The following is a 24181-nucleotide window of genomic DNA, read 5'->3' as shown; positions in this document are numbered from 1 at the left end:
CTGGCTTCCCTGAAAATTCCTGCTTTTTTCAGAAGTGCCCTGAAGAAAATAGTTCAAAGGGACCAGCAGCATAAACCCATTCCAATCTCTGGTGTGACTCTGCCTTCCAGGTCCAACTGATCTTTGCACTTTTCTACCAGCAACATGAATTCTGTGGACTCCTCTGAAGATGATGTTGCTCCCTTCAGTCTGTGATACTCCATGCATGAAGAGCTTACTAGAATCTCTGTCTCTGTTATTCCCACTGTTTCTTGGTTCCTAATTATATGACTTACAAGCTTCTAGAAAGCAGTCCACTGCTGCCAACCCGTTCGTTTCAGGAACAGAACCATTCCCTAAGATTGCCACGTCCCATGGGAAGCCTCCTGTGCAATGAAAACACTGTGTTTCTTTTAGCAATTTTCTGTATTTTGCCAGCATTTGATTCTACAGAAATCCTGCTTTTGTTTCAGTCTTGACATTTTGAGACAGCTGCAGACCGCCTAGCTGATCGCTGCCTCTTCTTGCGTCATTCCTTAAACTTCACTGTAGCCAACGCATCCAGAAAGCGCCTTCGGCAGTAACGGAGTAGGATTTCTTAGCAAGGTGCCTCCATTTGCTCAAGGGTTTTCTAAACACATCCCATGCTAGTCATCTTTTTGAGAAGTTTTTTCCTCTGTAACGCTTGCCCTCCTGTGAATTACAGAGTTGCTGCTAGAGCAACTAGCTTCTCAAGAAGCTCACCTCCACAGCCCACCTGTATGACCATGCTTCTGCCCAGGCTGGATGGTGCTGGGATTGTTCCAGCTATTTGGAAACCAACCTTTCAATATTTTCCAGTCTACCGTGTAATTGAGGATGTCCTTACATGTATTCTCTCAAAATGGAAATTCTGCACAGCTGTAGCCATTGCCAGAGGTCCCTTTCAACTGGCACAGGCATTTATCCTTGAAGAACGCACGCTTCAGCAGTAATCAGCTCCCACGCTTTTAAGATGTTCCCACGTTGTTCTCACATCAAACCCACACCCAAAGCAAAAGTACAAACATCTGTGATGAGCAGTCAAAGGGCTTTGGGAAAAATCAGCAAGCTAAGACAGAAACAGGCACAAGAGCCTTTCAAGCCTGAAAAGAGAACCCAAATTGTATCCTGCTGGTGACTGAAAGCATGACATCTTTTCACCCAAATTCTGCTATGACTTTGAGATTAGCAAGCTGACAAACGAACTTCCTGTCACCAGGGAAAGTGAGAGCCAACCAGTGCCGCACGGCTTCTGTTTCTCTCCGATGATAAAAAATATCCTCCTCCCGCGCTGATTACAGGTTTGTGATAAATTACCCTTTGTGGAACACACTGCATTTCCCTGGATTCACTTTCAGATTGGCAAACTTAAGCTTATCACAAACCATTTGTAAATGAATCAGTTCTTCAATAGCGCTGGTATGCATCAAGCTGTCGCACAGGAACAGTGGAGGAAGGGAGGGATGACTTGCAACAGCCTCTCCATTAGCATTTCTGGGAAGAAGCGCTGCCTGCCATGAAAGCCATTATCCTCCACAGCTGTACTTTTATACTTATGCGAATTCTGCTTTTCCAGATCATCCTGCGTTTCTTGGAAATCCAAGTAATGGAGCTGCTATTGTGCCAGCATCTGGAGGCAACACAATGTGTCCATTGCAAATTGATTGCCTTCCAGCCACTGTTTTTCTAATCTTGACAAATTTTTAAGAGAGTTTTCTCCAATCAAACTTGTACTCATTTTTTATTGCCTTTTTTTCCCCATTACACGTAATGATCATCATCACATTTGATTGATCATAAAAAGAGTGCAATGATGAGTTAATAGAGGGCTCATTTTCAGAGCCAATCTTCCCCATTTGTCAGCGGGGGTGTGTGTTCGCTGTCACCATCTCCTCTCGAAAGACAATCCAGGATAAACTGTTCCCTAGTTAAACATTTTTTGAAAATCTGAGCTATCAGTTTAATTTTATTAAGTGTTCACTTACGCATTTCACTGATCATGATGCACAGATTTGCCAATTTTTCATTATTAGCTGCCCAAACCTGAAGAAAACCTACAATTGTTTCTTGTTCCATCAAGCTTTGCCCTTCAGCTTCTTCAGTCTTTCCCTCTTCTACTTTCAAAACAAATGAGAAAATCTTTTTATTGCTCATTTCTTCACACTTACTTGGATCTGCTTTTGTTAAGTACTGCATCACTATCAATTTTTCTTGTTTTATAAATCTGTATCACTTCTCCTAATCATGCAAAAAGGGGATGGAGAAGACATGAATCCCCTTTTGGGGACTGTTGGATGCACTCCTGTAATTGCAAGGCTTACAGTGAGTGCAACTTTCCTGGTAGTGCTCTCTCTAGTGACTTATTGAGGAACTTAAACGATGGCTGGTAATTTTACAGCTTCATAGCTACGAATGCCACGGATGCGTTATCAGTAATATTGACCTAGAAGCCCAACTCCAGATGAGCATTTATAATTTAACCTATTTGCCCATTTTTCTTAGAAGCTTTTAATGGTATCTGGATAAGACCTTATAGATCCTTGGCAAAATCGGGTTTTCTCTCCTTTTCTTCCTCTCCTGGCTAGTAGCTGCATTCTATCTCGCTCAATCCAGCTGTTTCCAAACAGCCTCTTTGTACCCACTACAGATACCTTCCTAAGCAAGTACTGCTTAGGAAGTACCATACTATCAAAGCCAGTTGCTTAAAACATTTTGTGCCTTTCCAGCTATTTTCTCACCACAGGTAGGACTCTAGCACTTTTTTTTTCTGCTACGGGGAGTTCTGTAGTTGTTTGCATTACAAGTCACTGATGATACAAGCATAACATTTCTTTTATGCAATCTCATTTACTTACAATAAAATGTACACTCTGTCTCTTATGTGTGATCAGTCCCCTCCTTGCTCTGGGCTTTGTTCTATGTCCTGTATGTCAAGAAATCTTGACTTGCTTCAGAAGCTGCAGCACTAGCACTTCTCTCACCATCTTCTCCTGAAGATGATGCTCTGAAGCATCTCTACCAAAAAACTTCCAGCAGCAGAACCAGCCCACCCAGATAACTCAGCTTCAGACAGCCTTGTTTCAGATGTCTTACTTAAGAAAGAAGAGCACCGTTGCTTTTGCCATTTCTCCTGAATAGGGAAGCTGCCATGGTCACTGCTTACAATGAAGATTTCCTCAACCTGTAAGTAATACAATTAATCATTCTTCTCCCAGATTAGCCACACTAGTTTTCTCCTTGGAAATTGAGTATTGGATGGTGTTAACTTCAAGACAACTGGACACCCTGTAGTATCATATAATCTGAAAACAAAAGGAGTGATTAACATGGTAACTTCCTGAGCTGCCCCATAGAACAGCAGAGCAAACAATACAAGGACAAAAGTCTTCCTGGTCATGGCAGTGGTAGGGATGCATCCTATTTCCGCAGCTGGTGACATTAACCTTCAGCTGTAATGCTCTTCAAGGAGCACTTCAGTAGCAAACAGAACTATTATAAGACTCGAGAATTAGGCAGTCCATTGAACCGTGCACTTCCCTCACATTTGAAGAAATGGTACCATTGATCCCACATAACCTTGGAATACATTCTGTACGTATAGGACAGCAGAGGCAGATTTCTCAGAAAGTGCCTCGCTGGACATACTAAATCTGCAGCTCGCTGTCTGGACACAAACTGAACCTTTGGGAAACTGATGGAACACCTGATTTTCCTGTCCGAACAGGAGCTCGCTGCTATTCCCTACCCTCAGCTCTCTATGCCAGCTATAGTATAAACACATTCCCGTTAAAAAAAAAGAGCACAAGCAGTCGTCTTTTCTACCACGTTCTCTGAAGATTAGCACCTTCAACCTAGCTACGTTAGGACAGCAAATACAGGGAAAAACAACAACAGATCAGAGCGAGCCTTTTCATTCAGCACTGCAAGAAAAACATCCTTCCTTTCCCTGTAAGTGAAGCTCACAGAAGCCATTTGATCCCAGATGACCAGGACCGAGAGACCAACTACCCAAGTAGCTTGTGACAATCCACATCCTGAAGCGGACGATGTAAGGCTGCATGACCTGCACGGAGACAGCCATTCCTGCAAGAGAACTGGTCTGCTTGTGATGATAATAAATTTTAGCGGAAGTTTCATGCACAGGGAGAATTTACACTAGCATTCTAGACAAAGCGAAGTACAGGCATTTGTAGTCTCTCAACTCAACAAAATGCAGATAAACACAGCTCCTAAACTGCCACGCTCCACTGGCTGTCCAACGAGGAAAAGCTCCATTTCAGCAAGGGATAAACGTGACTGCTGTGAAGGGGTCTTCATCCCAGCTGGAACTCAGTGGGATCGTCATTAAGGGTGTGGGAGGTTTCCCCTCGCAGCCTGGAAGCCAGCTCTGCTCTGCCCCCCCGCTAGCCCGATCCCTGCTCTGGCCCAGCCACCTCTACCTGAGCTGAAGTAGTTTGAGAAACCATACGCAGATCTGGCACTACGTCAGCTTTGCCTACGACACCGTCCCTCATCCCGGAACTTGCTGGGACAGTCTCAGACATTTGGGCTTGTGCTAGGAGAGCTGGTGCGCGGGGAACCCTCAGCTGTGTACAAGTACCATTTTTTGAATCGTTTCCAGACTGGCAGCACAGAAGAGGTGGAATATATCACCGATTTGGCCCAAGAGCCTGTGAAATCAGCAAGGAGCGGTTGCGGAGTCTGCAGGTAGAGAAGGATCCAGAGAATGCATTATCACACTGCCAAGGCTAAAATCGCATAACTTGTTGCTAACTTCATATACTCACTAAAAATGAATACATTTTTCTATATATTGAGTTTCAAAATACTTTTTAAAAGATAACTTTTAAAAATATTAACATCATATTAGCACATATGCATACAGAATCTGTTCTGCCAAACTACAGCTAATCCAAGACAGAAGGAAAATCAAAGTTATAAATGTTTACATTAATATTTTAATGACATAAACTTCTATTAGTAGGCCTAATCTCACTGCAGATTTCCTATGGCACAGAAACTTTATTTGAAAATAAACCTAGAGCAACCCTCCCTCCAACCCAGCTTTGCTGGTACTTTTTCATATCCAGACCCAAAAATCTGTGCAGCAGCATATCACAAATGCAACAAATACTGACTAACACTTTTGAGATTACCAACTGTTTGGGCTGAAATAAATACCATTTGGCAGTAAAGGCTCTACCACAGCTTTGTCATAATTTTGTTCTACATAAATATCCAGATTCTATTTTCAATTTTAGAAAGAATATGTTAAATGCCTCAATTCTTCCGGTATCAGTTAGTCTCATATTTCACTGATGCAGATCACATAACATCAAAACTAATTATCAAATATTAAACTCCACTATTAGCTCCATGGTTTTTTTCAGTTTGCAGTTATGTATTTATTACAAACAAAACCCTGAGGAATCTGTTGTGTCATAAGAAATACATCATTGAAATGCATACAGTACAGAACTCATCACTCCTATTCACCGAGCATTCAATGCAATATTTATACTGCAGATGTTTTCAAATATGGTTTTATTCCAGTGACCTATTTGCAGTCTTCACATACACATCAAAACAACATTATGCAAACATATCACAGGACAGTACTTAAAGAATCTTCAGTATATACTCCTTTATAAAAGGTTTTGACACAATGGAAAAATCAGTCCAGAAAAGTTCACGTTACCAGGTTCCTTGATAAACAAAACACCATGAAGCCCTGTAACTGGCATCAGCACAAGCATCCATCACAATGGATCCCTCTTCTAAATCCCTCTTTTAAATAAACAGGTTTATATTTTGTTCAACAGACGAGTTCCTATCACGACACTGTCCATTTAATTTTGTGCTTTCCAAAAGGCAAGCATACTACAGAAATAAAATTCCCTACTCGACAGGAGAGAGAAATTCAGTAAACATGTATTTGTTTCCCATTCCAGCAGAGGAATCCAAGTTCATTGAAATTCTCATTATGGCTAAATCCAGCACACCCGGCTTATAACTTCTTCTTCTTTGTCTGCTCCTCAGAGTCTAGTTTACGTTTCTTAGCGGAAGCTGGTTCATCGTCTTTTTCACCATCTTTAAATAAAAGATAGTTAATCAAAATCAGCAAAGCCAGTATTTTTCCCATAAACACCACCCTCATCCCAGACCAAGTGACTTAACGATATCCAAAATGCCCGTAAAAAAAACCCACAGTAGTATTATTAACTGACAACATCCTCATTTTTGGAATGTGGACAATATGTGGACAAAATAGGAATGATTACTTGTTATAACTACCACAGACCATTGAGGATAACTAAGAAGAGGCCTTGTTATGCTACTACACAGTACCTGTTCTAAAAAAAAAACCCAAACCCACCATTATTTGAATAGATAAGACAAAAAGCGAGAAAATGACATTTTAGCAGCAGGAAGTAATGTCAAGGTCAATTAACAGTTTATCTTAGTCTCTGGATGAAGGCTGACTAAGAGAAAAGTGTACGGAGGGGGGAAGCATACAGAACAAATGGAGCAAGACAGAGACAGAACAGCTGCCACTGGGTAAGGAACACCCAGAACAAAAAAAAAGGGAGCAAGACAGCAAAAAACCCAGTCATTTGGAAAAGGTGTGATGACAACTGGCAAACCAAAACATTATCATGTGTTCTGAAAGCCCAGAATTTCTTCTTCCGGTTTTGTTCTCTTGGTTGTTACCGCCTGATCTCTTTCTCCAGCACTTTAAAGAAAAAATAAGTCCACCCTCCTGCCAATTATTTATTTCCTAGACTACCATTACAGCTTATACCATGATTGGATATTAGGATTTTTTTTTTCACCGAAAAGGTTATTAAACATTGGAATAGGCTGCCCAGGGAGGTGGTGGATTTGCCATCCCTGAAGGTGTTTAAAAAAAGGGTAGATGTGGTACTTGGAGACATGGTTTAGAAGTGGTTTTGTCAGGGTAGGTTAATGGTTGGACTTGAGGACCTTAAAGGTCCCTTCCAACCTTAATACTTCTATGATTCTATGATTAAAAGTGAAGAGGATAGTAAATATTTTCTTCAGTAACCTGTCACATGCACATCCCTGCTCAGCCCCCAACTTTATAAACATTATAAAAATAATCTGACCTACGTGTACACTGAGAGCGAAGACAGCAGCGCTTAAGGATGCTCTCATACCACTTTCTTATTTTAGCTGTACCGCGCCTGAACCTGTCGGTGCCACAGAACTGCAGTTCTACGGACTCTTGAATCATTCCCCGCTTCCACGAAGGACACGGGAGGGGAGCAGAGAGACGGCTGGAGTCTACGCTGATCCCAGGAAACCCATCACCCACCGAACCCCCACCACCCCTGCAGCTCTGCCCTCCAGCAGAAGTGGACCCAGCAGAATTTCCTCCGAGTTCTGGGCAGGGAGGGCTCCACTCGCAGAATCCACCCACGGCCGTTTGAAACGCCCACGCCCGCGGAAAGCCGGGCCGCCTCACGGCGGGGCCTCACCCGACGCCAGGGCCTCCTGCTCCTCCTCCGGCAGGAACTTGGCCTTGCCGGCCTGCCGGGGCGCGTCGTCCCCGTTGTCCTCGTAGATGTTGGACCACTTTATGGCCATGTCGAGGGCAGGGGCCGGCGGGGGCTTCTTCTCGGGGGGACTGTAGCTCTCCGGCGGCGGCACGGCGTTGCTCTTCCACACCCTGAACTCCCTGGGGGGCTGCAGGAGAGAGCAGGGGCACCCGTCACCCGCGGCCCGGTCCCCCCGCATCCCACCCCGCCCCGGCCGCCCCCCGCACCTCCTCGGGCGCCCTGAGGACGCGGCTCTCCCAGTCGATCTGTTTGTTGAGGGGGTTGTAGAGGAAGGCGGGCGGCTGCGAAACCCTACGGAAGAGCTCGTCGGGCGGCGGCAACCGCGGCCGCCGTCCCGGGCTGGCCCCCGCCGCCGCGCCGCCCCCCGTCTGGCGCTGGTCGGGTTGGGGTTCGTCGGGCTCCGAGTCGGAGCTGGAGCTGCCGTAGGCCGCGAAATAACCCAGCGGATCCTCTCCCTCCGCCGCCATGGCGGGGGCCTGCCGCCGCGACACCGCCCGCACGGAAACCGGCCCCGCGCCGAGGGTTCCGGCCTGCGGGAGCCGCGGCCCCTTAGCGGCGGGGCCGGGCCGGGCCTCCCTCGGGGGGAGAAGCCCACGGGATTCTGTCCGGTGGGGTCCCACGTCGTAGGCGGGGAACGGGACGCGGCCGCAGCAGGAGGGGGGAAAAGCGGACTTTTCGGCGGCCGCCCCGCGTGGGGTGCGCGGGGTTCAGCCCCACCGACTCGGGGATTTTTTTTCTCTCTAAGTGACCAGAGACAGACACAGAAAAATCAGACATGAAACTGAGACGACCTCCGTTTCTCCTTTTTTTTTTTTTTTTTTTTTTTTTTTTTTTACACCTGCAGGCCGAAGCAGAGAGAAACCCCCTTGTCCTTAATGACTGAGCATCAGCTAAGCCCCGGGCAGAATGTCACCCACCCGGGCACGGAGGCTATCATTAGCAAAACACATTTCTGAAAACCATTGGAAAAAGTTGGTACTAGGCTTCATTTATCAACAAGCCACATATGCCTGTTTTTGCCTCAGCTAAAATACTAGCGCTGTTCAGATTACTTTTACTACCACGGAAGCAGGATGAGGTCTAAGGAAGGGGCCTTGGTTATAATATGACCAATTCCTTTACTGTAAAGAAACTAAACCACATCCCAGCTGATCTCTCCAAGTCAATACTATAATCACTCTTTTGAAAGAAACCCTACACCCAGTGTACAATGAAAACAACCCCTGAAGTGAGCCTCCACAGTCCCTGCAATATTTGCAAATCCTTTTTTGAGTCATCCTCCTCAGCACTCAAAGGTTTTGTTTCTCCCCGGCTATTAATAAAAATAAAAAACTTAAATTAAGAATTAAGTCAATGTATGCATGGCTGAAAGCAACACTTCTCACATCTTCAAGAAGTTGAGCAATTGAGTCATTTGGAAGAAAAAGCAAGAATCGGGTTAGCGGTACTAGTCATGAACCACAGAAAGTGTAGTTAAGCAGCCAAGGTCTTTGTTTCACATGCACATTCTCCCTATACACTGCTCTTGAATGCAATCCTACAGGCACAGGCGTTTCACAATAAGTCAATCTTTCCACCAAAGACAACCCTCTCTAACGAGAGAGCAAGAACAAATGCCCCCTGCACACACAAAACCAAAACCACACATCCAGATACTGGCACGAACTGCTCTTACAACCTATATGTTTTAATAGCAACAGAGGCAGACAGTAAAACAGGCAATTATACAAAAGAGTTTATTCAAAAAGTTCTGACAGAAATATTTGAAATTTTTAAAAAATGCACGTTATAAACATTTGGTAAGATAATACATTCATTTAAAGTCTCAGGTTAACAGGCTCCGCTGCCAGAGCGGTCCCTGTGCAGGCAGGCTCCCTGCAGGCTGCAGGGCAGGCAGCACACCTCGTGTGTTCGGGATTAGATCTGCAAGGCTGTCTTCACCCTCAGCTGATGCTCTTTTTCAGTTAATGCCAAGCTTGCTCACTCTCTTCCATTTACAAGAATCCAAGAAGGGACACATACCTGAGCACAGCTCTTTAGGTTGTTACAGTGGGCATTTAGACAAATCAATTTTTAGACATCCCGAGTATGTGCAACTACAGTTGCAGTTAATGGAAGAAAGGGATTTAAGCCTACTTTAATTTCATGTTAGAGAGCAAAATTTTGCTTGCATATTTAGGCACTTAACTTCCAGAGTGCCTTCTGGACCAAGCAGTTTTGTTGAAAAGCATTTTCACCATCTTGACAGTCTATGAGCTTAGATGTAGAGAAGAAAAACAAGGATTTTTATAACCACTGAATAGAAGCCCACATCTTTATCAAATGTAAGCTATCCATATACTAAGTATGGAGTGTAGTTGAACATTGCAGTTTATTTTAACCTACTTCCAAAACCAGAGTAAAGATAAAATAAAATAAAATAATAAAAAAAAGAGACTATGTTGAGGTCCTGCAGATGGTTTGTCTCCACAAAAAGAGAACACAGTTTAGGAATATTACCTGGGTTTGAATTTGAATGGAATGGCACGGCTATAGCACTGTATGAGAGTCAAAATAATTTAAAGCCTTAAATACAAACCTACCATTTGATATACTGAAAACATCCCATCAACTTTAAAGTGTAGTACTGCAGAACACGACTGTACGCATTTCCAAGTAAGAGTTCGTCTTTGCCTAGGAATTTTAAAGTGATTATGGGCCAACTTCATAAAAAGTAGATTACAACTCAAGAGTAGAGTATGAGAGGAATACAGCATGTTAAGTTGTGTCAAGAAATGAGAACCTTCCCATGTTGAAATAGTTTAAAATGCATTTGACTCTAAACAATTTGAAATGTAAACCTGTCTATCTGCTTTGAAGAGTAGGTATCTGAAGTGCAACATTTCCAAGAGTCCTTCAGGTACGGATACTTTCTTGCTACAGGACTCCTACTTACCTACTGGGACAAAACATACAAGCTTTGCTCCTTAACAGCATTATACAGTAACATTTTCTTACCACTCACGTGACTCTGTTACAGCAGTTTACATTCCTTTTCCAGTACTAATGAGAATTTATATTTAAAGTGCATCTCAAATCAGAAATCTCTAACTAATATACAAGAATAGTATGCTAAGACTTGTGGAAATACATTTGCCAACTCAAATCACTGTGACACTGAGTGCCTTTTGATTTACTGGTATGACAGAGAACAAAATTTAGACATTTAGAGACTTCTTGCAAACAAGTATAGCTACAGATTTGGTCAGATCCTGGTGGTTTTTTGCAAATGGAGCTGCACACACATACATAGAGGGCAGAATTTATCCTACAGGGAAACATTTAATTTGGTAAATGAGTTTAAGTTTTTTTGTAAGTGATCTTAAGCTTTTAGTTCCGAAAGTTATTTTTCAATACTCAGTACTTTTCCTAACCATCTTTCCCAATTCACCTGTCCCAGAAACTCTAAGAAAAACAGATTTCTTAGTTTCTGTAGGAAGAAAAGAACAAGATTTGTTCTATAACTGCAACTTAAATATCTGCAGCTAAATGTGAAATCTTAAATACATTGATTTAAAAAGACCCAAAATTTTTGCTGGTGTAATACCATGATCTTTTGAAAAGAGGTCCCTAAAGAACATAAAATCAAACAGCTCCAGGGTCACCCAATTACAAACAAAAAGTATTACTCCTTAAAAACAGTAAATAGCATAGACCGTTTCCTCTGATTTTGCTCATTAGCAGTTCAAAACAATTTTTAACCCTTATAAGACATCACACAAAGTTTCAGTACCCTTTGGATGAACAGACAAAAGTCACTACGTTCACTGTGGTTGAAGACAACGTGATCTTAAAGGCAAAAAACAGTTGTCACTTGAACTAGTACATGGTTCTTGCTGCTCTGTCTGGAGCTCTGGGGGGAGAGGGGGTGCACCGGGGTCTCCAGGCCCTGGAAGAGTGGCTGAGAAAACAACACTTTCTGCATTTCCCATCTCTGCAATTGGCAAATTCATTGAATGGAGAGAGACAGCAGACACAAACGCGGCAGTGCTATAATCTTCTTCTGGATGATGTACCTGGATAGATTCTTTGTCTTTTGTTTTATCAAAAAAATTAGATTCATCAGAATATGATCTAGAAAGATTATTCGTTCCTCCATACAATGAGGTCATACAGGTGCTGCAGCTTAGACCTAAGACCAAAAAAAAGAGACGGTATTCAATTACAATATGGTACACTCTTAAAACTGTGCTCTGATTTAATATCAGTAAGATTGTCAAAGATCAATTGTCTGTATTTTTAACAGACTAACCTCTTCATCTCACCTGTGACATCCCAACATTCATAACAAATTAAAAAAATACATGCAGGTTACCTAGGCTGATGTGAATGATTTCTCTATATCTCTGTATCAGCTACTATTAGACAAAGATGCACCGTAAATTAAGCTTCATTTTAGGAAGTCACTTTAGCCCTTTGACCCATCTTTTGTTAGATTTTCTCACTGTGTTCTTCAAACTTAAAAGCTTCGGCTACATGGTTCTACTCCAGAGCAGACTGCATTTGAAGGCTGTTTTACCCGAAGCCAGAGAAAACTTCAGGCCTTTCATCTCTAGGGTTAAAAATTACTTTCTTCCTTTTTTATTTCACTTGTGATGGGTGTGGAAGGGGAAGCAAGGTTTTTGGTTTAGAAAGCTTATGCTTTCTTTATCTGCCTTAAAATGTGAGTACATATAATCTCTTTAAGCTTTGGGGGTCAAAAAACCCTCTCTACCTATATGATACAGTACGGGCATACATTTGCAGTGACAAGTTTTGAGTTTTGGCATTGAATGCATGCAGGAGAATTCCCCTCAAGTTGCATTTGCTGGCTTATCTTCTGCTGAGGTGCAAAGTTTAGCAAAACCAGAGCATCCTGCCACTGCAGTAAATAGCTTCAAGAGAAAATCAAGATGGAAGATAACCACCTATTTTGAATTCTGAATTAGAACCTCATAGAAAGCAAAACTCAGATGTGAAGACAGACTTATCCACCATAACAACCATAACAACACAATTCTTTTTTTTTTTTTTTTTTTTCAATTTGTTATTTATGATGTGTTCAGATAGTAAAAAGGCAAAGCCAGGATACATGCACAAGTATTTTAAACCCAAACTGGAAATATTTCCAAGAATTCTGTCCCGAACACTAGAGGAAGAAAGAAAATTATCTGTACTAAGAAACATTATTTAATTGGAGTTTAGTTTTGCAGACCCTCAAAAGAAAACTTACATCTTACAAAATATTATTATAAACTTCTTACCTTTGAGAGCTTCAAGTTTTTCATTTTTGACTTTCAACACTACATCAGTTATCTTTTGTAACAGGAAGTTTTGTGTTCTTTCTCGTCTGATAGATTCAACCAAAGCATCTAGTCCCTTTGGATTTTCTGCTAAGTAGTCCAATAACTTGCCAGTTTTTTTCCTACTGGAAGATCGAGAAGAAATTTCTTCTGTGTCCTCTCTAGTGAGTATTTTCTTTGAACGTAGGTAATCAAAGTGTCTCTCAGCTATGATTTTATCACACAGGTAAGGACGCATCCTTTCTAAAGCCTGAAAAAACAAAACAAACCAGTATTAGCCAATCTTTCCATTATTTAGAAGTCTCTACTTGAAACCTGTACGACTTTGATACAGGTTAATGAAACATTTTTTACAGCTACCACTGTGTTACCTAGCAGAGATTTTTCTCAGTGTAAAAAAAAATATATATTTTTTTTAAACACGTCATCTAACTTACTTATCCCTTTCATTAGTTTTCTTTGAGTGAACTCAGGAGTTTTAATGCATGTTAGGTAATAAGGTGAATACTTACTGAAAATGTACATCAAGTCCATGGTTATCACATTTCAGAACAATCACCAAGTAAAAATGAAAAGAAATTATACCAACAAAAAACGCAGCACCTACTCACTTTGTCTACAGGCACACTCATCCTGACTGACTACCTGACTGCCACATTTCTGTACTATTTGTATCCAGGCAGCACAAATCCAAAATACTGCACTTACTGATGTTTTCTGTATATTGAGTAAAAGCAGTCTCAGAGCAACAGCATGAATATACTCACTGTTTAAAAAGTCTGTTAAATAAACACCACTACTTGCAAGTTCAACAGATGACGGGCATCCAAACTACATGGCACTTTCATCCACAAACGTACCTACTCCCAACAACTTTACTGGCTGCTTTTTGTCTTCATCTGACTGCCGCCTTTTGGTTCAGGATTTTATATCAAACACCTGAAGCAACTCGCACACCTCTAACATGCTGCACAGACGACTGAGAGTTAGTGCAACTCTGATGACTCCAGCAAAAGCAAAATGACTCTCTACCCTCTCCAGCACAGCTTCAGCTTATAAGCGTCAATTGGTTGCTGAAGTTGTCTCTAACCAGAAAAAAGAAAGAGGTAGAACAATCTGCCCATGGGAGGGGACTCCCCCTAACATATAGTCAATTAACATCAGGTATTATGAAGCAGAGACGTCTGTCTTGAGCACTTCAGCAGCAGTGCCACTTTGCATCTTCAAGGAACTCTAACACCTAGTATGAGATCACATTTCCTCAGAGACTTTATTCCTGGGGAAACATGCTATCTTTTCTAACCATATTAAATTCTAACCTGACTATCTATTTATTTCTGAGGCAATTTTATAGGTGCAATGTCAGAACTAAAGACTGCCGTGTCACCACTTTGATCTTCCCCTTAGAAGATCAAGTGCCCTCTTCTATACTGACCAATTTATATTCAGAGTTATCAAACCAAAAAACTATCTTCCTCCACCTTATTCAGAGGCTACATACAAGCACAAACATCACCAAAATATAAACAATATTCATTTTATTTCAATCTGTACATTACCAAGACTACTTGGTGTCAACATTGAAACAGACTTCATGCATGTGTTCACAACTCTGGTTTCAGTATCTACTACTTTATAGAGTCACAAATAACATCTCTATGCTTGAAAAACAAGCTCTAATTTTATATAATACTACAAAATCAGCAGTTTTTCCTGCCAACATTTTTCACTGTGCAGAATTACACAAGAAGTCAGACACCCACTAGCTGAATATTACTGATGTGAAAAAACACCCCCACAGTCTTATTTGATTCAAAAAGAGAAAAAAGAGATTTGAGAGCCAGAAGGAAAAACACCTTTACATACAAGACATGTGAAGAGATGGAAGGAAATAAAACTTCTTTCCTAAGAAAGTTTTCAAATATCCTCCTGCTTTTTGAGATTTGATTCCATAACAGCAGCACTTAAAGATTAAAATTTGAAAATTACTGCCTTACACCCATTTACTAGCTCAGCAAATAGAAGAAGAGGAAAAGCTAGATTTAAAGGCACAATTGAAGACAGATAATTGCATAGAATCATAGAATGGTTTAGGTTGGAAGGGACCTTGAAGATCATCGAGTTCCAACCCCCCTGCCATAGGCAGGGACACCTCTCACCAGACCAGGTTGCCCAAGGCCACGTCCAGTCTGGCCTTGAACACCTCCAGGGATGGGGCCTCAACAACTTCTCCAGGCAACCTGTTCCAGTGCCTTACTGCCCTCAGAGTGAAAAATTTCTTCTTAATGTTTAATCTCAACCTGCCCTCTTCCAGTTTAAAGCCATTCCCCCTCATCCTATCACTACACGCCCGAGTAAAAAGTCCCTCCCCAGCTCTCCTGTAGGCCTCCTTTAGGTACTGGAAGGCCGCAATAAGATCTCCTCAGAGCCTTCTCTTCTCCAGGCTGAACAGCCCCAACTCTCTCAGCCTCTAATCGAGGACGTATCAGATATTAAACTGATAAGAACAGATACGACACTTGATCTTAGCCAAAAGGCCAAGAAGCGATTTGAAACAGCAAGCTTCTGTCTGGGATACTGGTGCTAGGAAAAGCACTCAAAGAAAAATCTTCCTGGACTGCTCCGCTAAGTATAGCGGAGGATGTATGTGTTCTTCTAGTTGCTCTTCAGGATCCAACAAATACTAATCTATCAACAAACAGCCTGTGGTTACACAGTTGTTAATGAAAACATAAGATGAGCATGCATGGAAGGTAAAAGGCGGCTTATGGAAGTAGACTATCACCACTAAATTTAATACAACACAAAATGAAAAATGTAAGGGTGCAGCTTCATGGTGGCCAATTTAAGTGCAATGAACACGCCCCTCTGCGTGGCAGCTGCGTGTTCCTACCCTTTCCCTTCTACTGCTGGATGAGGGGATCCAGTCAAGAAACTGAATTGGTGCTTTCCCGCCCACAACCCCCCAGCCAGATTAATTATCCGATCCAGTTTAATGTGGAGTCATGTGGGCACTATGGGTGGCATAACAACTATGATAAGAGCAGAAAAAAAGTACAACAGTACACCTTATATCAATTTAGGCGGCTCTAGAGTACTTCTCAAATGCCCAATTGCAACAAGCCCATGCCTGAATAGTTATGAATGTAGTGGGCAATACAGATTTCTTCAGTTCTCATGGAAATCTCATCCTACCACCAGGAGGATCAATCAACAAACTCTGAAATACAAGTCAATCAACATTTCAACATTAGAAGAATAGAGCGAGTTGTTATTGAACAGTAAGACTATTGTGTTTTGACTAACATCTTCCCGTAATGAGTCTTTCAGTATATGAAGTGTATTAGTTCTGAATTCCCTCCGCATTGTCCTCATAAGTTAACATAAGGGACAGAAAGAATAAACACATTAGAACAGAAGCTTTACATATACTTTGCTCTATACTGATGATTTTGTATGGCTCACCGCCTCCTTCCAAGCTCTCAAATGTAAGACTCCAACCTTTATAATTCCTCCTCAAGACAAATTTACCCAGACCAAGTCATCCCTGCAGGTTAGCTTTCTGAGGCATGCTGTTACATAACACACACACAACTTCTGGTAATGCAGTACTTCTGTTTGAACTGAACCTATCAGAGTTACTTAAACAACTTTGAAACGGCTAAGTGAGCTTACACTAAACCAGCACCTTGTATCATGAAGCCACAATATTTAAAGTCTGAGAGAAGAAACTCTAAAGCCAGATTTTTTGGATTGTATTTTGATGATAAAACTAACGTTATTTCTTTCTACGTTATAGGTTTCCACCAAGTCCTCCCATTACTATGGGAGAGCCTATAAGATTAAAGGCTGAAGCGACATAAATGCACTTCTGTGAGATGCAGCTGTGAATTCAGTCACTGACACAGACTAAAGCATATATCACATTACATATATAATCTGATTTAAATAATTCTTACCTTTTAGCATCTTACTGGATGCTAACTATTTCAGTATTACCCTGTGGTTCCACAGAAGCAAGTAAGAACTTGAAAAATATGCCTCACAAAACTATGACAAAGCATTTAAAGAAAAGTATGTATGCGTAAAGCTAGTAAGAAATCAAAACTGAACTCCAAACATTCTTTAATGGACTATAAAGGAGCACAAAAAACCCCAAGTAAGTCAAACACAAACCACTGTGAATTACAAACAGAAGCTGTAGATGCTCAACAGATAATCCATAAACTGCGTTTTTTTTTTTTAAATTATTCTTTTTAAATTAACCAATCACTTGTTGAGGTTGGTTAGCACATTGCTTGCTTCCCAGTCTATCAAAGAGATCAGTAAACCCAGACTGAATAAGGATGAAGTCTTCCCTCAGATTCCAGACATCAGTGAATAAATATAGTGAAAAAAAAACCCAAACCAAACAGGACAAAAAGCTTAATATATATATTTAATTTAAATATTCATGCTTTGCAAGAGAGAATCTTATTAACACCAAGAGAAGCATATACACTTGGAACTAAACTTTGGATACCGTATTAACTACTCATCGCTTCTAGTCCGCCTGCCGCACTTACGGTGGTACAGATGGAGACCGCGATCACCACACCCTTCCTACTCTGGCCTTAAAACGCGACAAAGGAGCGGAACACTTACAAAAAAAAACAAAAGAAAATGACACTTTCAGGCGAACACCCGGCCCCAGGGTTCAGTTTCTGCGAGTCATTATCAGCCTTACAGCGGGAAGCCCCCCCGGAGGCCAGACCGGCGGGATGCCGCTGCCGGCGCGCTGCGGGCAGGACGCCCCGGGGCCGGGCCCGGGGCCGGGCCCGCCACCCCCGCCTTGCCGCACCGCACGTGACCCACCGCCTTCCCGTGAAGGTGGCGGGGAACTCCGGCCGGCGCGGCAGGGGCACGGCCCAGCCCGACGGTTTCTGGCGGCCCTCCCATCTCCGCGGCGGCCTCCCCCGGCTCTGACAGGGCTTCCGCCTCCCCCGCCCGGGCCCCACCCCACCGCTCCGCGCTCACGGCCCCGCGCACTACCGCCTCTCGGCACAGACCACCACTTACATCCTTCTTCACCTCGGCCATCTCGTCTTCCGTTAGCAGCCGCCCCACGGCGCCTGAGCCCGAACCTGAGCCCGGGCCCGGGCCTTCCATAACGAAAACCCCTCCGCCGGTGCCGCCGCCGCTGGGGAAAACCGCTCAGGGCAGCGCTTCCGGCCCGGGTCCCGCCCCCGCACGCCCGGCCCCGGCCCCGCCCCCGCGCCTGCCCCCCCACCAATGGGCCCTCAGGGAAGGCACTCCGCCCCCCCGCCGCGGCCCCGCCCAGCGGCGCGTGAGCGGAGGGGTGTCATCCACCTCTTCCTCTCGCCGCGAAGAGGAGTTTGGTGGCGCCGCTCCCGCGTGGCGGCGGTCTCGCTCCGCCTGAGGGGAGTGGGCCCGTCAGCGGCATCCCCGCCCCCGCCCTCGCCGGGCCGGGGCCCCAGAGCCGCCCTAAGTAACGGCTTCCTGCCGGCCGGCCGGGCCCGCGGCGGCGCAGGCGGGCACGAACCAGCGGGCCTGGCGGCGGGGCTCCCGCCTCCCCTGCAGAGGCGCAGAGAGCGGCTCCGTTCGCGGGGTAAAGCCTGCCCTGCTCCGGAACTGTCACCAGACTGTGGCAGCTGCCTGTACCTGCAGTTCGCAACTGCCTCCCGAGGACCTTTTAACGCCCCCTGCGTTAAAACAGGTGTTTTTGGAAACGATGAGTGGGCGCGGGTGCCTCGGGCCTGCAGCTCCTGGCGTTAGAACTGGTCAGCCACGCTGTACGGAAAGGCTGCGGTTTATCTGGGCGATGACATACTCTTCACAGCGCTTTTAAGGTAAATGACTGGCAATAGGAAGACACGGGGATTTACAACCGGTTTTTAAGGACTGACAGTGGTCAAACCCCACCGCTGTAAAGGGCTGTGTTCCAGGGCTGCTGCAGGCCTGAGAACAAGCCAAGCTGCACGCCATGGAGCAGTCAATAGCTCCCAATTCACCCCTCCGAAGGGCGGAGAGCCCCGCGCTTTCAGGCTCGGCAGCAGAGGCTGCTGCTGCCCAGCTGGGAGATGCTGCTGCCACCGGTTCCAGCCCTGCCCTGCACAAAAGCAAACTCTTAAAGAAAGGACAGAAGACAAAACTTAATTAATGGGTATTTTTTCAGCTGTCAAAGGTAAAACTCGGGCTATTGCCGTCGTATCAAAAATTTTGTTTCCAGCCGTTAAACATGAAAGCGTAGAAGGAGAAGCAATCAATACTGGGTTTTGCTGTCAGTAAGGCAAAACTACCAGTTTTATGATATTTTGCAAACTCCTTTGTTTTTGATATGCCCTGTTAATGCAATTGTACTTCAATACTAACTGCAATGATAACTATTTTACAGTGCTAGCGTTCCCAGCTTTTCAATAAACCCATTGGATGGCAAAGGTCCTGCCCAGAATAGTCAAAAAATACAGGACTAGTCACTGTTCTTACCTGGTGACAGGGCTGGTTTCTGTAGAGCTGGGTGTTAAAATCACAGCCAGTCCCCAAACTGGTTGCCAGAAAACACCCAACCAGCTCTGCTCCCGCCACTGCTGTGACAGTCACTTCTGCCCAGTGAACACTCCTTCAGACTTGCCCTCACCATCCAGCCCTGCAGACCTGATTGCTCGTAATTTGGCAGCACACATCTGCTCACAACCCAAATCCTTCTGTGGTGTTATTCACACCCCAAGAAGCCTTTGTTTGCTGTAGTGCATTTGAATTTCTCAAAGCTGTTTGTGTATCTTTGGATTAAACACCTGACATACAAGGTAAACAAATATTTATCTCCTGTTTCCCTGCTCAAAAGGCTGCAAGGCAGGCCATTTTTTTCCCAAGTCCAAGTTGATCCCAAGTCCAAGCCTATGTTGATCCCCCCCTAATCTGTACTAGGCACCCAAATACATGGAAAAGTTTCAGATTCTTTGATGCTTCCAGTGAGCTGACTGTGGCACTTCTGAGACAAAGCCAGATGTCTTTTAAGCCCCTGATTCCCATCCTTGTTCATTAAACCAAATGCCTTCCAGCTCCTCCTCTTCAAGGTGAATTATATTGTAGACTTTGCTGGCTCTGTAGAATACTGCTGATAAAAATAGCTGTCGTGCATTCTGGATTTAGAGTATTTGTTAATAACCTTGCTCAGTGAGAGGTGCAGTTCAAAGCCACGCGATGTCTGGAGGGGTAGGCTTCTAGATTCCTGAGCTGTGTATGAGACAAACTGAAATGAATTAACTTTAGCAATCGGGAAAAGAGCGTGTGGTTAGAGAATACAAGGATATAATATATTTTAGCAGACTTAATGCCGATAAACCCTAACAGGATTTAATGGTTCAGGCAGCTGGAAGAAGACTACTCTCAGCATGAAACGTGTTTTAGGAGGTTAACATCAATTCAATATTAAGAAGTGAGCCTCAATGAAGAGTGAGTTAGAGATTATATCTTTCAAGGGAGCTTGGAAGATTTTGGACACTGCATTGGTTTTATGAGTATGTACATATGTAATGTCCATCTAGAATAAATTTCCAAGTAAGTTTTGGAAACTGCTTACAACCCAGAGCTGTTCAAGTCTTTTACAATATTGGTCTTAGATGATGTTGTAACGCTGTCACAGTTTGTCAGAAGGGGTCAGCTGGGCTTTTCAGAGCTGTGACTGGCTCCAGGTTTTCTTCCCCCTCAGCCCTCATTGATCAACCCCTCTCCATGCAGCCTGTCCTTACTGCAGAGCGGTGGCCTCTACCTGAGAGCTTCATGTGCTCCTATCCCATTCTGCCTCCTGGTCCTTATTCAAGAGTCTTGGTCCTGCCTCAGGACAACTCCTTTATGGAGCTGGCAGGACCCCACTGGCCCCTGTGAGAGTGGTGGGGCTCTAGACCCACAATTCCCTAGGAAGGACAGGGAAAGCTGTCAGACAGAGAGAAGGCAAAGAGTTTGGTTCAGTTACAGATCGAGATTGAGGGCCTTGCCCAAACTGAATGGATATCTGCAGCTACTGAATGGGTATCTGCAAGTTTTCAACTACAAACCCACAGCAATCAACTTACAGCTCATGAATTTTTGGGGGTGAGGTTGAGAGCATCAGGATGTCTGGAGTTCATGATGCAGGAGACTGTGACTGATGCTTTTTCCACATCAGGGTGTACTTACAGTGGAGAGTGAATTTATACACCCAAGTGCAGAAGTCTCTACTTACTGAACTAATATTCTACAGCTAAATTTTGCAAAGGGCACTCCTTTTTAAATGACTATTATGCTTTTGCAGGTTTTGATATTCTATGAGGAACTTTTTAATCTGGCAAGTGGGAGTGACTTGTATAGCTATTGCCATTTAGAAACAAATTCAAGTAAATTGGTACTCTCTCCTGAATGGGTACACAAAGATGCATGTAAATTCAGTACTTTACTATATTAATTGCACCAAGCTAAACATATCCACATTAGGTGTGGCACTGATTCAAATATATTAGTATAAAGATCATACTTTTAACCAGCGTAGTGAAATTAGTACAAAGTCTGTATTTAGATCAGTCCTAATGAAATATTTCCTTGTCCTCCCTGCTTCACCAGCAAGAAGAGTATTAGATTTTGGTTCATTTAAAGTCCTATTACTAGCAAAGCTGTACAGTTTGGAAGTGATGTAATTCTTTTGCTACGGTACTGTTAATTTATGTTGGGTTTCTTAAAAAGTCAAAGCAACAATATTGAGGCCTTGAACAACTGAATCTTGGATTGCCACAAGGTGGCACTGAAGGCCCATAAGCACTTACAGGCTTGTCCACGAAGCCTGGAGTAACTGCATTGTCTCCCGAGATCGTTAATCCCAATATCAATCCTAATGATATTAGAGCAGGAGGGTACAAGCAGAGATTACCCCACATGCACTATTTGTAGCACACAACAAGTAGTATTTAGATATAAAACATGCAGCCATCTGTCATGTTACCACAAAGCAATGTCTGAAATGTAGTCACCTTTCTTGACATCCTGGGGGAGAAAAGACACAAGAGCTATGTGAATAATTTAACCATAACTGTCATGCCACTAAACCTTTGTAATTTCACTTTTTTTAACTTACTGTAAATACAGGAACTACAGAAAAAAGAGTGTACTACAGTAACATCTGTTTAGTTACCTTGGACAATAATAAAATTTAGTCACAACCACTCCATCTGGAACACATAGGCAATATTCCCTCTCTATACATTATTCTTAAATGTAGAAGCTAAAATCATTATTTGTTTTTAAAGAGTCAAGACTTCTTCTGTTAGCCTGTTAGGCTTAAAGGTTTTAGCACTAGTGTCTATAATTGGCTTTATTTCTAGGCATGTAACAAGCTTTCAAATTAAAAGATGGCATGAAACAGTATGAAATTAAATGCATGTGCTTTCAGTTTCAAAACAAAAGGCAAAAACTACACAGTGCACAGTACAACTGACACTTTATTCCTTCATGATTGAGATATATAATATTGAAACTGCAAGAGTCACCAAAAAAAAAAAAATCAAAGTGCAAACCTCTATTAGAACAGATTATGGAATGTATTTATGTTTTTGGCACAAAAAGTGGGGAACTATACTGCAACAAGTTTTTAAGTTTAATGAAATTTAACACTTCTGTGTTCAGTAGTCATACTTGTGCACTGCAGAACAATACAATGTAAAACAGTGACTAACACAATTCACATGCAACTCTATACAAGTTACATCATACGTCCAGTTAAAACTTTTCTGAAAATACATGTGAAGTCCAATGATACTTTGTTCACAATCACTTAACAAATACCATTCTTTAAGGAGTCTTATCTTTTCAGCTTCCTCATTGATAAAAACAAAAATAGAGAATCTTAAATAGTAAATTATTTTCCCAAAATGGTTCCATGTGAATGTTGACGTTGAAGTAACTTGGCTCTGACTTCATCGATATAATGTATAAGAAGCTGAATGAAACCAAAACTCTTTTTTTTCCCCCATATTTCATCCCCAAATTGCTGTGAACAAACAGCATTCTGTGCACTGACTTTTTATTTTTAAAACTGGACATAGTGTTGCCTATGAGCTCTGTACCTATCACATGGAAATCACAAAAAAAAAAAAAAAGAGCATAGCTTCATACAGTGGCCTCTATTTAAGATCCAAAAGGAGTATATTAGCATGGAAAAGACAAAAATGCAGAAATGGAAGAATTCAAGTTTATCTTATAAGGTACAGTATGCATTCACATTTTCATTGCAGAGAGAGACACTGTATTCACATTCTGGTGAAGAAAGAAACCCACATACCACAGCTCTCCCTGAACTCCTAGCAAAGATAACATCCGTGAAAGATCTATAATGCACATCGTAGCTCTTTCATTTGAACTGAGTTAAACCGATTGTTCAAAGGAAAAAAAAAACCCTTTGATGAGTAATTCAAGCCCCGTTGCTGAGCTATTAACCTCAAGAACTTCTGCACTGGCCTGATATGTCATATAGCCTGGCAGTTGCTATCAAGTGTTTTATGTGGGCAGCTATTAGCATTCAGTGTCTCATCTCCTTTTTTGGTTTGGGATTTTATTATTTATATTAATCAAGGATGATGATTTGTATCAGGCATCTGAGAAATGTTCTGGTGACAAGATGTACAGGATTCCCATTAGATGCATATGTATCACAGCAGAAATGTCCTCACAACTGAATTCTTCATTTGGGCAACAGGAAAAAAATAGCAAACAGCAAAAACAAGAAGCATTTGGCATGATTTTAGTTCTTAGTACCATACTGCAAATGCACAAACTGAAGTGCTCTTAATGTTTTTGCTTTATAATGCCAGAACAAAGAATAACACTAAAAGTGGGGAGGTAAGGGCAATCCCACTAACCACCTTAGGTAACTTCTGGTATCAGGCTAAGATGTAATTTAGAGCGTCTATGTTAGGAGGCTATGATACCTACCGAGACCAACAGAGAGAAGGTGTGATTTAAAGCACCTAAATTCTGTACCTGAAGTTAGACAGTTTGAATACAACTTGAAATCATCACCTGAAGGGAATTCAGGTCCCTCAGACACTGCCTTGTGCCTTCTGTATACCACAATGCAGCCTTGAAGGCAAGGAAATCGAAATGGCAGTAGGTGAAAGGCCAACCTCTGTCAATGCAGATGTTTCTCAGGTCTGAGACCCTGACTCCATCTCTCCCTCCCTTGGGGAGCCAGGGGAATTCACTGTCACTTATTCTGTTGCTTTCAGGGACACAAGATATCAACAATCTCCACCA

At 42.8% G+C, this 24181-nt stretch overlaps 2 protein-coding genes across 2 annotated transcripts; both read right to left on the bottom strand.

Moving 5' to 3' along the window:
• Window positions 1-5527: 5527 nt before the first annotated feature.
• LOC309671959 (UPF0690 protein C1orf52 homolog B) lies at window positions 5528-8050 on the bottom strand. Its single transcript, XM_082483324.1, has 3 exons — window positions 7787-8050; window positions 7500-7707; window positions 5528-6090 (listed from the first exon to the last, which is right to left on the bottom strand). Exons 1-3 carry the CDS (start codon window positions 8045-8047, stop codon window positions 6008-6010), a joined length of 552 nt encoding a protein of 183 aa, XP_082339450.1. The 5' UTR covers window positions 8048-8050; the 3' UTR covers window positions 5528-6007.
• A 1250-nt stretch (window positions 8051-9300) lies between these two features.
• Window positions 9301-13255, bottom strand: BCL10 (BCL10 immune signaling adaptor). Its single transcript, XM_082484670.1, has 2 exons — window positions 12863-13255; window positions 9301-11751 (listed from the first exon to the last, which is right to left on the bottom strand). Exons 1-2 carry the CDS (start codon window positions 13137-13139, stop codon window positions 11384-11386), a joined length of 645 nt encoding a protein of 214 aa, XP_082340796.1. The 5' UTR covers window positions 13140-13255; the 3' UTR covers window positions 9301-11383.
• Between the last annotated feature and the right edge of the window lie 10926 nt (window positions 13256-24181).

Source organism: Vanellus vanellus, assembly GCF_965231255.1.
Source record: "Vanellus vanellus genome assembly, chromosome: 5".
Classification (NCBI taxonomy): Eukaryota; Metazoa; Chordata; class Aves; order Charadriiformes; family Charadriidae; genus Vanellus; species Vanellus vanellus.
Note: the sequence above shows the minus strand (reverse complement) of the source record. Positions and strands in the feature narration are given on the sequence as shown.

Excerpts from the sequence above, each read along its gene's own strand:
- BCL10 (XM_082484670.1), bottom strand. The coding sequence starts at position 13,139 with ATGCGTCCTTACCTGTGTGATAAAATCATAGCTGAGAGACACTTTGAT. Across the intron at positions 11,752-12,862 it reads AAAACTTGAAGCTCTCAAAG|GTCTAAGCTGCAGCACCTGT; the intron begins GTAAGAAGTTTA and ends TTTTGGTCTTAG.
- LOC309671959 (XM_082483324.1), bottom strand. The coding sequence starts at position 8,047 with ATGGCGGCGGAGGGAGAGGATCCGCTGGGTTATTTCGCGGCCTACGGC. Across the intron at positions 7,708-7,786 it reads TCCTCAGGGCGCCCGAGGAG|CCCCCCAGGGAGTTCAGGGT; the intron begins GTGCGGGGGGCG and ends TCTCTCCTGCAG. Across the intron at positions 6,091-7,499 it reads GCAGGAGGCCCTGGCGTCGG|ATGGTGAAAAAGACGATGAA; the intron begins GTGAGGCCCCGC and ends TTTTATTTAAAG.